The sequence below is a fragment of the Cryptomeria japonica genome, chromosome 7 (assembly GCF_030272615.1).
Source record: "Cryptomeria japonica chromosome 7, Sugi_1.0, whole genome shotgun sequence".
NCBI lineage: Eukaryota > Viridiplantae > Streptophyta > Pinopsida > Cupressales > Cupressaceae > Cryptomeria > Cryptomeria japonica.
In genome coordinates this window covers 302455649-302473259 of record NC_081411.1, presented here as the reverse complement: position 1 = coordinate 302473259, position 17611 = coordinate 302455649, and the positions used below count along the sequence as shown (strand labels likewise).

The following is a 17611-nucleotide window of genomic DNA, read 5'->3' as shown; positions in this document are numbered from 1 at the left end:
TGGATTGGGACCCTTCCCCACTTACTTTAATCAAAAACAATAAAAACTAATTCACTTTTAGCATCCACATTCACCAACACATATCTAGTTCCAATCATATCACATTATCACCCCCCGAAAGGATCATTGCATACCACTATATCAGCAACTAGAATAAATATCTTAGTGATAGACTAGGTATATTAAACATCATTAGATCAGTAACTAGTATAAATCTGATCTCTGATCTCTCCAGCTAACAACTAAAGACAAAAGAATATCTATTTTACCAAAATCACTTAAATTACAATCATCATATTATTTTATTCCTTGAGTCATGCAAATATAATATTATTTGAATTCAACATAACCATTAATGATTCGGACCTCTCCTGATTTAATCTTATCAGAACCATTAAGTAGAATTTTAAGTATAGAAACTCAACGTAAGCAGTAAATACAATCTGAAACTGGAAGCTCCTGTTCTCAGAACCACAGCTTACAAATTCCAATATATAACACCCTATTTTAAAAATCTAGAATTTAGAAAGCATGTGCCAGATAGGAGTGGCCGTTTATTGACAATAACCCAAAAAAGATACTAAAAATTGCTTCCAACTGATAGCAGATGATAAAACTTATTAACCTGCTGGACCTGCTGGACTATTATTCAAGTACCTAAAACCCCAAATAGAGAACAAGGTCCCAACTGTTTCAGCTCTTCCATCTATTTAAACTCGTCATGCAATTTAACGTCGCCATCTTCTAACTGATATTTAAATTGCGGGAAGTCCTCAAAAACAGAAAGTTTCTGCTCAATCATTTTATCCATCTCTGCGTTCATGTCGGCTGTGAGCAAATTCTTCCAACCCCCAACTTTTCCTTCCCTGAAGAAGCTGTCATTTCTCAGACTAAGCCCACGCAGATTAATCTCTCCCGTTTTGTTTGCCTCCATTTGAGACAGAGATTTGAAACTGCACTTGTTAGAAATGTTGCTCATATCCTCCTCTTTAACCCACCAACACCCCATAAAATCACTCAATACTTCAATACAAGCCACGGGATCAGCAACAAGGTCTTCGTAAGTAAGGCACAAAATATTATGCTTGCTTTTCTCACGCCAATAAGATGCTACATGATTAGCAAAGGGGCCGGTGTGGTATACTCCCCTGCAAAAGCTCTCTAGGGCTTTCTCCTTCGACACATAGGCATTCTTGTTGTTTAATTTATTGATGACCATTTCCCACAATGAAACAAAAGTGTCCTTGGGATTGCGGGCGAGATAAATGATTTTACAGCCTGAAGATTTAATAGAGTCGGGCAATGCTTGATATGGAACATGTGTGTGAAATACACGGGGAAACAGAGATACAGACTCAAGGGTTAAATTGGCGAAGGGGCCATACAGTTGCATTTCTAAGTTGGGAACAAGTTCATGAGGGCTTACTCGATTGAGAGGATAAGGAGGGTCGTTGAGGTCGTATTGTTTGCAGCTCAGAATGGCGTAAACAAGTGCTTTAATCCAGGTTGTGCCTGTCTTGAGAGACGAAGCCAATATTATGTCGTCGGGATGGGCTTCAAACTCTGCCCTCATTGCTTCAATTCCTTGCAAGAAACTTTTGTTGCACCAAAATCCATGATATTGAACTAGCGATTCATTCAAAATGGATAATACATCTGAAGAAGGCTTGGAATTATTAGCCATATTATAAGCGGAGTACACTTTAAAGAGATATTTTATCTTCTCAGAAATATGGATTCTACCAGTCATTTCCCCTTCATATAGGGTCATCTCGATCGTGGTGATAAGTCATAATACTGGAAATTGGCAGCAGAATAATATAGGTTGCAGTTGTAAAATGCACGGAAATAAATGTTTTGCAATGTTCATCGGTGCAAAACAAGGATTGAACCAAAATCGACGCCTGCTAACTTTCAATGTTCGCATAGAAATATATGGGATTATACAAATCCGTTCACTAACGATATATTGGTTCAGAACTCTTAGGTTTGAGCGGAATATTCAACATTTTATCTCTCAGGTTTGATGAGAACAATAAACTTCTTCTTTTGATAACTGTTAGGTTTTAAGGAAACAATAGCTTCCTTGTTGATTAAGTGTAAGTTTGAGGTAAATTGGTTTTTATGTAAGATTCGATATATTTTAAATTTATTTATTTATTCAATTTTATCAAAAGTTTGAACAATAGTTTGTGAAAAAATAATTGATTTGATTAAGAATTTTGACTAAAAACATTAATAAAAAAAGAAAACACAAATATTACATTAATGATAATTTCATTTAAAATGATCAAGTTATTTTACTGTTTTTTTATTAATGTTAAGTTTTCACTATCTGGTTGTACATCAATATGAAGTATTTTATGCTTTCTGATGAGTTTGTGTTTATTTATGATTGACTTATATTGGTAATTTTTTAATTCATTTTGAATGGTTTAGAAAAAAAAATTATGATAGTATAGTAAAATTACCATAATATTTTTAAGATTTCTTATTTATAAAGAATTTAGGCATTCTCTTATTAGTGAGACTTACATATTTAAACCATTTCAAATTATTATAAATTTGCTAAAATAAATCTTGTCTTTGAGTAGTCAATGAAAAAATAATTTTAATGATGCTTCTAGAAACATTTCTGATATCTCAAACATGAGATGTGTCATCGAAGAGATTTTTTAATCTTTAACTAAAAAATCACTAAAATAAAGGATAATAACATTGGTAATAATGTATTCCAAAGGCCTTCATCTTAAGCCTTTAGTTTGATTTTATTTTCCAGTTAATTGAATTTGTAATTTAAGATTATTCAATTGTAACTATGAATATGATATCAAAAAATATTCTCTAAATTATATTTGGCCAAAAAAAACTCTAAAAATAAGTTTAAATGTTATAAGAACATCATGAACAAGCATGCCATGACTCAGAATGACCAAAAAAAATCTAGTATTAATTTCTTAGAAATTCAATTTTTCTATTACAATAATGAACTAATTATTGGCAATTGTTTAGATCATTGGGTAAGGTGTAAGAAAATATATTATTATCTCTAGATTATTATAAGATTATTTCCTAAACTAATTGATGGTTGTGATTAATAATTTTGAAAGCTTCATTTTTCTTTCCCATGTTGAATGTGATAATAAAGGGTAAGTGATTTATGGGTACAATAATCTTTATTGTCTAATTTATTTAGGATACTTGTGTTGTTAAGAAACATATATTTTTATGGAGTTATTAGTAATAATTGTGAGAGGTGCTATCACAAATAGTTTCGATTTTAAATTGAGTGGCAAAAGATCTAATTAAAGATTTATTTTAGGTGTAGATAATTTTTAAATGAGCATGCATAGTAGGTTTTTTATTTCTTATTAAATAATATAATTTCATTTATCTAATGTGTTGATTTTGGCATGCATAGTCGATTGTCATTTTTATTAAGCTTTTCTATGCTCATCAAAATCTTTTTTTTCACTCTTGGTCTACATGGTAAGAAAATGAATTGGGAGGTGTCATCTGCCTGGTTACTATATGCATTCTTTGTTTTGCATTTTCATGTGAGTTAGTGTTGAATATAATAGTTCTAAGGAAATGTTCAGAGGAATATGCATGGGTTTTCATTGTTCTCCTTGTTCATGGTCTTGAGCTATGGATCTTTTTCTTAGGACATAATTGAAGATGTACACAAAATAGTTTGTGGCTTTGGGAATATTCCCTTGGGGGAATGGCTAATTGTTTGAGATACCTTCAATATGAGAGGTTTATATCAAATATTTTTCATGATTAATTTAATTTGAATTTTGGATGTTGATATATTTTCAACATGAGAATGGTGATGGATATCTTACATTACATATATTGGCACGTGTTAGTATGGAACAAGGATATGGTTTGATTTGTAGGTTCTCTCTTCTTCTTTTTTTCCTAAATGTTTGTATTCACATGGTTGATTTTGAAGAACTTGGGAGAGATAGGGAAATTTATTGTGAGAGAGGTATTGCAGCATATTGGTTTGTATTATTCTCCAATTAGTGTATGTTTCCTTGACACTATGTAAGAGAAGAGTTAGCCACACATCCTTTATGTGAACTAAGACTTGACATGCCTTGATTTAATTTTTAGATTTGACATTACTCATGCTATGGAAGTTTTTAGATCTTGTCATCCTCTAAGATATCATGGTTTCTTGAATACTAAGGCAATCATGAGTTTGATAATTTTATTTTATTTGGATCTACGAGTTATGCATTTATGTGGAATGATCACCTATTGAGTTGCAGTTGGATTACTTGGATGTCGATTATCAATATCCACGAGATTATTTCAATGTTGATGTATAATTTGTCAGTTGGCCATGTAAAAAGTCATTTGTGCATTGGTATGTTGATTTGAGATAGGAGGTTGGATATAAAAAGACTTGATTGCAAGTATAAATTTAATATTGTGATGGCATGAAGATTTATCTATTTTTGTATTCCCTCAATTAATATACGGTTAGTTTTTTAATCATTTAAATCATGTGCTTATGTTCATGTAGACATTGATGGAACTTTTAGTGATCTAGATGACATGGCTCATCTTGGCACGTTCCTTGTTTCTTCCATATGTGGCATGTTAGATGATGTGAGGAATTTTTTTCTTGATGATTGTTATCATGGTTGCTTTTGTAGGTGACTTGTTAAAGCACGAGAGCATGGTAAATATTCAAATGGTACTTGGGTGAGTAAGGGATGATTTTCCCTTATTTGTTATTCCTATGGTTGTATTTATAATGTGTAATGTCAAGTGGGAGAACTTTATGATTATGGTCTCATCTACCTTGTAAATTCTATGGCATGGATCCAACACCATTGTAAAGTATCCTAATACACTTATGATGTATTGGTAAAACAATTTGTAATATATAAATTTTGACTATTATTTGTAATACATTCATAAGGGGTGATGGTTTGCACTAACAATGGTAAAAATGGGTTTTGTAAATAGTAATTTAATATTATTTTCCCTACTTATGCATGTCTATAATAAGATAATTAATTTCTTATGAAGTTGAGAAATGACTGAACTTTGGGATTCTCCAAGTGGGTGCTTGGAAGAGGCAACTTGTGTCTCTTGGTATTCCATCATTTATTGCATTTAGTGTAATTTTTATCTTATAAGACTGGTTACCCAAGTTGGAGAGAAATTATTGGAGCCAAAACTTGTGTCTTTTTGCATTTTGTGGTGGTATACCAAGGGTTTTTAGCATGAAAAATGAGTAGGTTTCCTTGGACATCTATATTGTTAGCTTTGCAGCTCTTGTTATTCTATAAATTTAGCCTTTTACTAAAATTATGTGATATAGTTGAATGTATAATTTCTCTTCAAGAATAAGGAAAAATATGAGGCATAAGGATGTTATTCACATGTACATAGGTTCTACCATGTTGTGCAGAAAGAGGAGATTGGAAATAATTTTATTGTAAGTACATTTATTGTTGATAATGAATACTTGTCCTCTCTTCATGGTGGAGTTTTTTTTGGCAAGGATTTCTCCATATAAATCTTGTGTTATGTGGTAATCTTATGTTTTTAATTTATTCCATATTTATACTTTCTTATCACGAAGTCATAATTACTTATAAATATTATAAGTTCACATAAGATAGGTTTATTCGACATAATATATAGACTATCTTTTGGCATTATATCGAGAAGGATCTAATCATAGTTTTCCACATTAAAACAACTTAAGTTTTATATTTGGATATGAGTTTCATAATTTCATGTCATATCTATCTATGCCTTGTATCAATAATTCTTTCATTAGTTTATTGGATAGAGATTGGTCTTCACTATATTTGGCATTTAAATTGCTTATTTCTCAATAATATATTACCAATAGATAATATGTAATAAAAATTATCAATTAATTAACAATCTATTTATATACAAGTACATAAGCATCAAAATTTATAAATGAGAGCAAAATCTGAAAAATATGAAGGAATAAGATATGTCAAGTTTACCAAAATGAAATGGGGGAAATCAACATCTAGGTTGATCAATACTATCTAAATATCTTAGTTTCTCTCATAATATTGGGTAAAAAATAGGCATATCTACTATCTTAATGGAAGAGCTATGAGCTTGGTTTCATGTTCCTTTTGTCTTATGAAATATTGAGATATTGAAGTGTGTGTGAGTGAACTACATTAGAAATATTAAAATGAAAAAATCTAGCATAACAAAATACTTATAGAATGAAAACATGGAATAATGAGATAGATTTAAAATGAAGATACAAAAAGTAGCATAACATTGAAATCTAAGGTTGATTGTACTAGAATAAAAGCATTAGACACGTGTATAAAGGTGATGGAGGTTCAAGAGATGACCATAAATGTTCAAACAAAAATCTTTGCATACTTCTCTAATGAAAATATAGGTCAATAAGGCAAGACAAAGGCATTGAGCAGCTTAGTCCAAGGTTTTTCATCCATTTAAAATCTGGCAATGTCCATCACTATCTACTATGCTCTTCTATAACTTTCTTGATGTCAAATATACATCTACACACACCAAAAGAAGGATAAAAAGGGCTGTGTCTTATATGAGGCTACCTAAGTCTAGTACTGTTTTAGTGTTCCCACTTCCATAATTGCTAATTGTGATAGAATGTGTGCCCTTGGAAAGGAAGTTAAATAGTTGATAAATGCTAAAATGTTAAGATTATTACCTTAGGTATGGAACCCTCCCATGGAATCGCACAAAAGTTTTTTATGTGATTCTCCTGAAGTCTTTGTAACTTGTTAGTGTGTGCTTACAACATAAAATGACATACATACTAGATCATAATTGATGTCGTAGACGTGAATTCTTTAGTGCATTGAATCAACAACTTGGAATTCCTTTATTAGAGATTTGCACTTTAATTGTATTTTTTTCTCTCTCTTGTATGTGCTAGATTAGATTGATAGGGTAGACTTTGAAGTGTTAAATGCATGTGTTTTTATATGCAGCTTACACCCTTTTGAAATGACTTTTTAGGATGGGCCTATAAAGACATGTCAATTCATGCAAATGTCAAGGTCAAATTTCATCCTTTGAAAATAAACTAATTTTTCCTTAGTGTTCTTGAAATAAGGCATACGTGTCAAAATGGGTTCTAATTTGTGTGAAATTGTTAAGGTCAACAATTTAGGACACTACCTCTATATAAGGGCATTTTCTTTTATCTATTAGGAGTTAGTTTTTATATATTTTTTTATTAATCTTTGTCTATTATTTAAACTCTTTTTATCAAGTTTCTATATCATTTATAATGGTATTAGAAACAATTTTAAAATAATCAATATATGACTTTTTCCTTTAAATTACAATATATACTACTATAAATTTAACAATTCTAGGGCATTCAAATAATAAGTAGACATTTCTTATATTTTGGTTATGCTTATGTTAATTGTATCTAAAGGGTGTAATAAATGTTTCATTATCCAATATTGGGGAGATATTCTATTGCTAACATAAAATGCATTTGATTGCTAGAGCTATGCAAGATAGTGACAAATAGATCAAATTCATATGAAATTTTAGGGTTTGTAGTGCTATTAAATTGTGTTTTTAGAATGAACTTGATGTTGTAGGATTGGACTCTAGTCCCTTTGTGGAAGGCTACTTAAGTACTGCTTTCAATAAAAATCATTTAAACATTCTATTTATTTATTTTTAGATTATATAGAAATCATTTCTATAAGTTTTTAGTAAAACCATTGTAATACTATTATTGTTACCAACCCTATAGTATTGTGTATGATGCATTATCATAGCTTTGTAAGAAACTGGTACTAGATATATTTTAAGGAGGTTGTGCCCATATATTACTCTAATTGCATTGTTAATTTCATTGATTAAAGAACAAATTTGTGAACTGAATGTTGTAAACCATAGTTGAACAACAATCATAGTTGATGTATATATTCATATCCTTTGAGGATTGATTTCAATCCTTCTTTCATTTCATTCTTTAAAGTATCTCTAAGATTAGGATCACCCTCTCCTACTTGCTAAAGACCAAAGTAAGAAGAAGTTAAAATCCTCTTGTTTGTTAATCTTCTCATATCTATAATTCAACAATACATATCTTTTATGTGAAAAGACATGTGTGCTCCCTATTGATAATAATGGACTATTTATTTGTTGATAAAAATGTTGGATGGCGTTCTTTGCACATTTATAGGATCTTTTTTGCTTGACTCTAATCAATGCTTGTTTTACTCACCTGATTCTCAAATGTTAAGTTTCTATAGTTCGGAAGGTGTGGTTGTGGAAGTTTCTTAAATGCAACTTGTGTTGAATGTTCTGCAGGAGAATGTTTTCTATTTTGTAAATAGAATATTTCCTAGAGTTGTGAGGTTTACTCCAAGAGTAGTTTTAATCCATGGATAGTTTTAGTTATGTGAGACAAGTTCCCTTTCTCTTACTTCATGTAAGAAAAGTTCCAATTTCCATTATGTAAGGAAGGTTTCTCTTAGGATGTGTTGCATGAGGAAAGTTTCACTTCTTTCACAGAGTTGATGTTTTCATCAATAAGACTATATATGTAAAATTGTTGTAGCAACTAGGATTGTATTCAAAAGGAAAGTTTGCTCTAGAAGATGAATAGAAGATTCAACATTTGGAGGTTTCTCCCTATATTGGAGTTTCCTGGGTATATCGGTGTTACCTGTGTTCATGTATTTGGTTTTATTTGAATTTGCTTCCGCTATTCATTTTTTGTTAATTAACCCAATGTATTAATTGTTACAAATCAAATAATTTATTTTCTATGATATTTGTTGAACAATTGATCTACTGCTGGATTATAGAAATTAACATCACCCTATTCTCCCACTTGTCGGTGCTACCCAGATAATCTATCGTTTAGTTATTTATATTTATCTACAGCTCTTTCCTATTAAACAACTAACGACCTCATCTATCTTAATTGTTCAATACACTTTCTACATATTAGATAAAAGAGACTTATTTAACAATGTTTACTTGCTCGCAACCTGTTTCTACTTAGCAATCGGTATCGACTGTCCAGGCTCTCGCAAGGGAGATCTCGGGTAATTTGGTATTCTTCAATAGTTTATTTTGCTCCGTAATGATGAGAGACTTAGTATTTTTTTCTTTCCCGGGGTAAGTTGTATTGTAAATGCATCATCTTTTTAGCTTAAAATACCGTAATGATGGCCACGAACTAGCTTACCCACCACAACACAAGTTGACTAAATATTTTGGACTGCTAGTGGGAGAAGAAACATCGATTTGATTAAAATCAGTAGATACTAATCATCCAAAGTTCATATAGTTGTGTTACTTGAAGGGAAATTTATTTTTGAAAGTAGAATTGGTGGTTGGTATTAGTGTTTGTTACTCTATAATTTAGATGAGTTAGTTGTTGTTAAGTATTTATATGTATATAAAAGGCTTAAATTTAGAGGTTCATACATTGTCAGTTAGTTTATTTAGTCATTTAATTGACTATTAGATAAGGCTTTCATAAGTTTATCTATTATTTAAGATGGCAGACTTCTAATTTTCAGCATATCAAAACAGTAAAAATTGAACTTTCTAATAATTCATTTTACATGAAATATATTCAAAGTTTCAGAGAATGAGAAAGTGATTCATAGAAACAGTTTGTACATTGTAATGTTACTTCGAGGTCATTTACTTACTACCTAAAATTTTATTCCAATTTATGTAATGTTTGTAATAATTTACACAATCGAAAAAAATGAAGAAAAAATGTGATGGTAAAACTCCAATCAATTTTTGATTCATTTCGACAAGTTTATTAGAAATGCAATGACATGTAACATGCTTATACATAAAATCTTGCAATCACTAGAGCCTTGACTAAACATAACTCGGTTCATCTTAATTATTTAGATAGAATATGCACATGTTCCATTACACAACCTAGGTTAGTCCAATAGGTGCATATTTGAGCCAATTTCAGTCTAGATCAACAATTTTGACACCTAAGATTTTAAATTTAAATTTTAAAATCTGCCAATACCAACTTTCCTTCTGCTAGGCATTAACTGTTCACTTGAGCATCAAGTATGAAATTTCAACACTAATTCTTATACATAACTGTAAACATAATTCACTTTTGGCATTCAAGATTCACTAACACATCTCTAATTCCAATCATAACATTATCATTTAGAGAGGATCAGTGCACACCATTATACCAACTACTAAAATAAACATACTAAAATAAATATCTTAATGATAGACTAGGTTTACTGCAAATCATTCCATCACTAACTAGTATAAGTCTGATCTATTCAGCTATAAATTAAAGACAAAAGAATAACTATTCTACCAAAATTACCTAAACCACAATCATCTTCTTAGTAATTTGTTTGGCCCATCCAAATTAAACATTATTGGAACTCAGCAAAACCATTGAGTAGAGTTTCAGTACCGGGGGAAACTATTGGAAAATCAACGTAAGCAGTAAATACAATTCAAACCTGGAAGCTGTTATTCTCAGAACTACAGCTTATCATTTACAAAATATAACACCGTAATTTTAAAAGTCTCAAATTTTGAAAGCATATGCCACATAGGAGGGAGCTTTAATTTACAATAAACCAAGACAACTAACAAAAATTGCTGGCAGTTGATAGCAGATGATAAAACTTATTAACCTGATCTAAAACCTCAAATAGAGAACAACCTCCCAACTGTTTCAGCTCTTCTGTCTGGTCAAATTCGTCATATAATTTAACGTCGCCATCTTCTAACAACTATATAAATTGCAGGAAGTCCCCAACAACAGAAAGTTTCTGTTCAATCATTTTATCCATCTCAGCGTTCTTGTCGGTTGTCAGGAAATTCTTTCAATCCGCACCTTTTCCTTACCTGAAAAGATTGTCATTCTCAAACGAAGCCCACGTAGATTAAGCTCGCCCTTTTTGTTTGTCTCCATTTGAGACAGAGATTCCAAACTGCACTTGTCAACAATGTTCCTCATATCCTCCTTAACCCACCACCAACCCATAAAATCACTCAAAACATACAAGGCACGAGATCATCATTTAAGTCTTCGTAAGTAAGGCACAAAATATTAGGATTGCTTCTGTCACGCCAATAAGAGACTACATGATTAGAAAAGGGGCCGCTATGGCATACTCCCCTGCGAAAGCTCTGTAGGGCTTCTTCCTTTGAGACATAGGCATTCTTGTTGTCTAATTTATTGAAGGCCATTTCCCACAATGAAACACACGTGTCCTTCGGATTGCGGGCGAGATAAATGATTTACAGCCTGAGGATTTGGTGGAATTGGGCAATGCTTGATATTGAACATGTGTCTGAAATATACGGGGAAACAGAGATACAGACTCTGGGCTTGGATTGGAGAAGGTTGGGGTATAATCCCAACTACCAGCACTGAATTTACTATTGCTTCTTTCTTACTCTCCCACTGTTAGTTGTCCTCTGCACTTCTTCTGCAGTCCTCTCATTCTATCTTCTGAACCTTTTAGTGCCTTCCTATTCACTCCACATAGGACAATTTTGAAATGTAAAAACTTGTTTCATAATCTCCTTCGAAGATATTTTGCCGCTGTCCTAAATTTTCCGGGCATACAAATTAAAGGTACTCTTGAATGAAATTTATAAACGATGTTTCCCATGATTGTTCCCCAAAATAAAAATTAATAACAGCGCAGCGAATTTCCCACCATTACTGCGACAGAATGAACGTTTTATAGACTGTAGCCATTGAGGTCACGGACCGCTAATTGTTCATTAATTTGAAAGAGAAATCCTCTCAAATAAAGAGTGTTCGTGATGAATACTCAATGGTAAGTCGATAGCCTAATAGTAACCAGTCCATTTTCATTAATTAACAGACGTTTCCCATGATTTGTCCTCCAGAAAATTATAGGCTTACCATTAATTATTAATTATGAATCATTCATTTGGGAAAGCCTATGAAGGAGAACCCTTAAATCCTGTTAATTAAAAATCTGAAGAGCTCTTCAAGTAAAATTAAAACAAAAAAAATAATAGAGGGCAAGTGTAAGATTCTATCGTTGGTAATTCTGTCTAAATCGCAAGAGAGGTTTAAAATATTGATTTTGCACTATTCAATTGATTTAATTAATTATTTTATTTTGCTCCTTGCTCATAATGAATCCCTTATCATCTGTAACATTATTGTTGGCATATATCTAACTGTCCCCCTGTCCACACTCTTGTTTGTTGCCCTTGGAGGCCTATGCTTCGGTGAATTCCCTGCTTTAAAACTCATTTTCTAATCTGGTTTGGAAACCCCCCATCTGGCGTATCTACTCCTTTAGCGAAGGCTTTCCTTGCATTTCCTCTGTTCTAGAAGTGTCTTTCGGAAAGGATGGGCTCAACTGCATTTCCTACTGTGAAAAATATTCTTTGATTGGCTGATTCAATCAGCTATGGTCGTCGTTCCTATCTTTGCACTCTTGGATTTTGGATAAAAATAACCCTCTAATTTCTGGTAAGTTAGAGATCTATCCATACGCTCATGGGTTTTTCGTTGTCTACCTTGATCACATGAACAACAAGGATGTGGTCCTCTCTTTAAAGCTATAGAAATGGGAATCTCATGCATTATACTTGGACCCTCGGACCGCCTCTTTTGGACTCTATGGATGTCTCTTCATTTAGTTTCGGCTACCCCACCTCCTCCTGCATTTTTGGTGCTCTTCCGATTATGAATCAATTGGTAGCATGTTGGGTCGCTTTGATAAGGTGGAGCCTTATACAAGTCACTTCCCTTGGACTTCCTTTACTAGGATCTTGGTTCATTTGGATCTCTCAAAACCCTCTCCTACGAAGATCTCCCTTAGTGTTGGTTAGCTCTAGTGGAGGCAATAATTGGACTACCAAGGGATCCCTGTTTGGTGTAGTTGTTGTTTTGCCACTGGATAAATAGCTTCTTCTTTGCCTCATGGAGTTAGTCTTTGGTAGTATCCTATTTGGTGGAAGGATGTGGATCTAGCAATCTCGAACTCAGATTCTTCTGTTACTGAATTGTCTTTGCTAACTAATACTGCTTCCACGGTTCATGTGTTTGCCCCTATGGCTCCTACCTTGTCACCCATTTTTATCATGGCTCATTCCCAGTAGTTCCGGCTTTGACTGATGCATGTGCTACTACTACCTTGAGGTCACCCTCAGTGGATCCATTAAGCACGGGACTCGTGCCCTCTCTGGTCCTGTACTTTCTCTCGTTTGACTACCAAGCTTCTTTCCTAGGCTCTTCTGCCTCTCTCTCTGACTCTGTGGCTACCTCGTTAGGCTCGGACAACTCTTAACCTTTTGGTTCTCTCAACAAGGATTCTTCTTTGTCTATGGTTTGTAAAAAGAAAAAAGGTTATTCTCTTCCCTTGCTTAGGTCTCAAACTAATCCTCTAGGCCCACTTATTGGGCCCAAGTTAGATTTTTTAGGTTTCTTATGTGTGCTTGCATTGTTGTTTTGTTATAAGCATATCTTGTTGTAACCTCATTATCTTCATTGGGTCTAAGTTCTAATTCATGAGATTTGTAATGGGTTGGGGCCCTTCCCTACTTAAATGAAAAACAATATCTCCTCTAAAAATAGAGACATGAAAGTGACAAAAGAAGGGAAAATTAATTTTTGGTGGCTATTTTAGGGGCTTGCCTTAGTCAAACTATCATTTTATTCTTTTTTCCTACATTGTAGCCTAAATTTTTTATAATATAAAAAATGATTGATGAAAATGATGTAAACTAAAAATGGAAATGAAGAAAATATAATGAATTTTATATACCAAATAATAGTACTTGATATTTTGGAGGAAAAAATAAAATAAAAAAACAAACAAAGAGAAATGGAACAACCTTATTGGAACAAAATCACCTAAAAGTTCTTAAGACTCCCACAAAAGTGTTGTTTTCTTGATTCTATTGTTGTTCACAATCTTAGAATGATTGCTTCTCAAAAATTAGCAAGGTCAAATGCAAAGTGCTATTATAGATTGGTGGTTGATAGATGATATGATTTCCCCTTTGAAGATATAGAATAAGAAAGTTAGAATAAAAAATTCAATTGCAACCAAAAAGAGCGAAATCTTGGAGGGTTTTTCTAGTCAAATTGCATGTAGAAATGTTACTTTTTGAACTTTCAATGGTAAGGTAATACTCAAATCACTACTAGAATTATCATTTTTTATGGAACACTAGCATGTCATAGTGACAACTATATGTATTGCTTTGATATAGGAAAATTATGTCTTAGAAATATTAAATTGCCATAAGAATGCTAGAAATATAAAATCCAAGAGCTAACATTTTTTAATTGAGATTTTGTATGTAGGAGAACTAAAGTGAGTACATGGTGTAAGATGAAATCACAAAAGTGTGGAATTATTGATAGTAGAAGATGAAAGGATGATGCCTACAATTTTGGTCACCATGAAGCCAATGTTTGAGATATGCAAAATTTCATAAGAATTTCTAATTGTACCCATAACTTACAAGAGGAGAAAAAAGGAATAGCCCCCAAAAAATTTCCATGTAATAAAAAGTGATAACCAATTTTCTTTAAAAACTATAATAGAACCTTACCCAACTACCTACAGCTATAGTATCAAACTATTTACAAGCATCATTAAGAGTTGCATTCTTGATTAATATTTATAGCTTCCGATAACTAGCCATTTGCACATAAGAACATAACTTGAAATAGTCATTTTATTCTTGGTATGTTATACCCACATTACTCGAATAATCATAAAAAGTTGACAACAGTTGCACATAAAGACAAATTATATTTTTCTTTTCAATTGTATTGAAACTCCTACTAAATAGAGAATCATCCATTCAAAATTATCATAGAGAATAAATATTTATATTGTTATTTTACAATGTTGAAACTCTTTGTAAATAAACCATCATCATTTTAAAATACTCTAGGTATGGATCATTCAATAATACCTTTAAACCTTTTATGTAGATCAACCACTATTGTTATAGTAGAATTAATATCAATGGTGGATACATAACAACCACATGAGGGTGCATGTTGTAATAATTTTTTACCTAGAGGTGTTGAGCCACTTACATATAATAAATTAGTACAACACATACCACACTCTAGAGAATACTTGTGTGATGCCTCGCCACTTCCATTATTTCTAATTTTTAGTTTTTTTTTTTAATTTATTTTAATTTTCATTTTTTTAATTATATTTTTAATATATAGTTACTAAATCTTCATTAATATATATATTAAACAATAAATGTGTTAACAATTTCTTTAATAACCCTTTTTCTATAATTAACTATATATTTTGTATATTCATTAAATAACTTAATTTCATAAATTTGTTACATATATATTTACATATTCGATAATTACATATGCATTTACCATAACATAATCGAATTATTAGAAATCATATACATTAAATAATATGTATAATTATAGCATAATTTTGAAAACCAAACATTGAATATAGTTTCGATAATTCACCTACTTCTACACGAAGGACATTAAGTCATAGAGTCACTATTTAATTCACATTATTAACAATTTTTCACCCTTCATAGACAAATAAAACATAACATGCATTAATTAAAATCACTAAACACACAAACTGAGAATACCTCAAGCAAATACTCATAAAAGAGCAAACAACAAAATACGAAGGCCAAACAAACTGACAGGATGACCAACCGACGACACTCACATGAGTGTAACTGAATAAAATAGGGTCAACTACTATCTCCTCCACTTCCATCGGAAAATATAAGGCATGCTCAAGCCTGTGAAGCCAGGTGGAGATGATACCCCGTACATACCCGGTACTTGTACTTGCAATATCCTGCATCATCGAACCACACATGCATATATACAATATAGAAAACACGACATACACACCAATGAAGGAGAATCGCGACATTCCCTGTCTCACCGAAATGAGTGAAGGAAAATCGTCCCCTTACATCCAATACACTCGCAGACACACAACATATAATTCCACATTGCATAGATAAAGTAAAGTGTCAGTACATAGCAATAATCCATAAAATGCCATAAATCACAAGTATTGAAATACTGCAAATAAATTATGCATCTCATATCCATATAAAGCATGAAATAATGTCATATAAGTTGGAATAACAAATCATGGTAATGTATCCATTGAAATCAACCAATAAAATATGAGTCCAATGAGTTCAAACGAGTAGGGGTACTACAACTTGACATTGAAAAGTCTCTAGATCATATAAGACAAACACACCAAGTACACTATATTAGCAGCTTGTAACATTTCATCTATGTATATTTAACATGCACGCCTTTACATCCACATACTTAACAAATATTTGGCTAGAGTAGCAATATGATACACGTGGACTTTACAAGCTACAAAAAAAAATTGACAACATATACATAATTCCTTAAAAAGATTTACAAGAGCATCGAATAAATAAAGCCTTTACAACCCAATACCACTTATATCATAGAGACTTAACACATAAACAATAGTCAACCTATATGAGAACGATCTAAACTATCACATCTATTATTCTAGGAATAATAGGATTCATTTGTGGATGTAGAAAATAAGTCATAAGAATAATAAATAAATTTCCACACAACATATTGAAGTCAAACTTCAAATGCATTGCATATAATGTAAAAATAAATGCTAATAACAGAATGAGTTGTTGCAAACATATAAAAACTAAGGATTAAAGTTGTACAATTTTTTAGTAGTTGTTAGGCTTAATCGGCCTGTTTCATAGTACAAAATTGGCACAAATATCCACAATGCACATGATTCTCAATACTAGACTCATTTATACTCATCACCCACCATATACAAACTTATATTATACAATATTGCTAAATGATAAGTCAAGATAGAATGTTGTGCATAATATGAAATAAAAGAATTAACAAACATGGAGAACAAGTTAACTACCATGTTATCCACCAAGTAACTTCTTGAACATCATGCAAACTAAAGAACACCATTAACCTATAAATTGCATGGAAGAACAAATCAATGAGTAATTCTAGTGAAAATGTACAAGGAGTTAGACTAGATATCGAGCAAGATGACAAGGTTACCAAAATTGCACATTTAAACTCAACATGAATGTACAAAGATAATTAACAAACAAATCAATGAGTGATTCTAGTATAAATGTAGAAGGAGTTAGACTAGATCTCGAGCAAGAAGACAAGGTCACCAGAATTACACTTTTAAACTCAACATGAATGTACAAAGATAAATCAAACACCATAGAGGTTGAAGACACTTGGACTAAAGAGACTAATGAATGTATATTGAACTTGCAGCCCATTGAACTAGATTAGATGAAAAACATTTACTATCAATGATACTATTTCTAAAATAATGTTTTAATATTAAATAAATTAATTAAAAAATGATATTTTAACAATCGAAATATTTATTTAAAATTTGTTAAATCAAAACCTATTTGATTTTTAAAAAAATATCTCATTCAATACAAAACTACAGAATTGACTACTAATACTGAAACTACACAATAAAATTCAGAAGACAACACATTGTTCTATAAAAGTCGA

At 31.8% G+C, this 17611-nt stretch overlaps 1 protein-coding gene across 1 annotated transcript; it reads right to left on the bottom strand.

Moving 5' to 3' along the window:
• Positions 1 to 706: 706 nt before the first annotated feature.
• On the bottom strand, positions 707 to 1684 carry LOC131036924 (cytosolic sulfotransferase 6-like). Its single transcript, XM_057968936.2, has one exon. The coding sequence runs from the start codon at positions 1682 to 1684 to the stop codon at positions 707 to 709; it is 978 nt and encodes a 325-aa protein (XP_057824919.2).
• Between the last annotated feature and the right edge of the window lie 15927 nt (positions 1685 to 17611).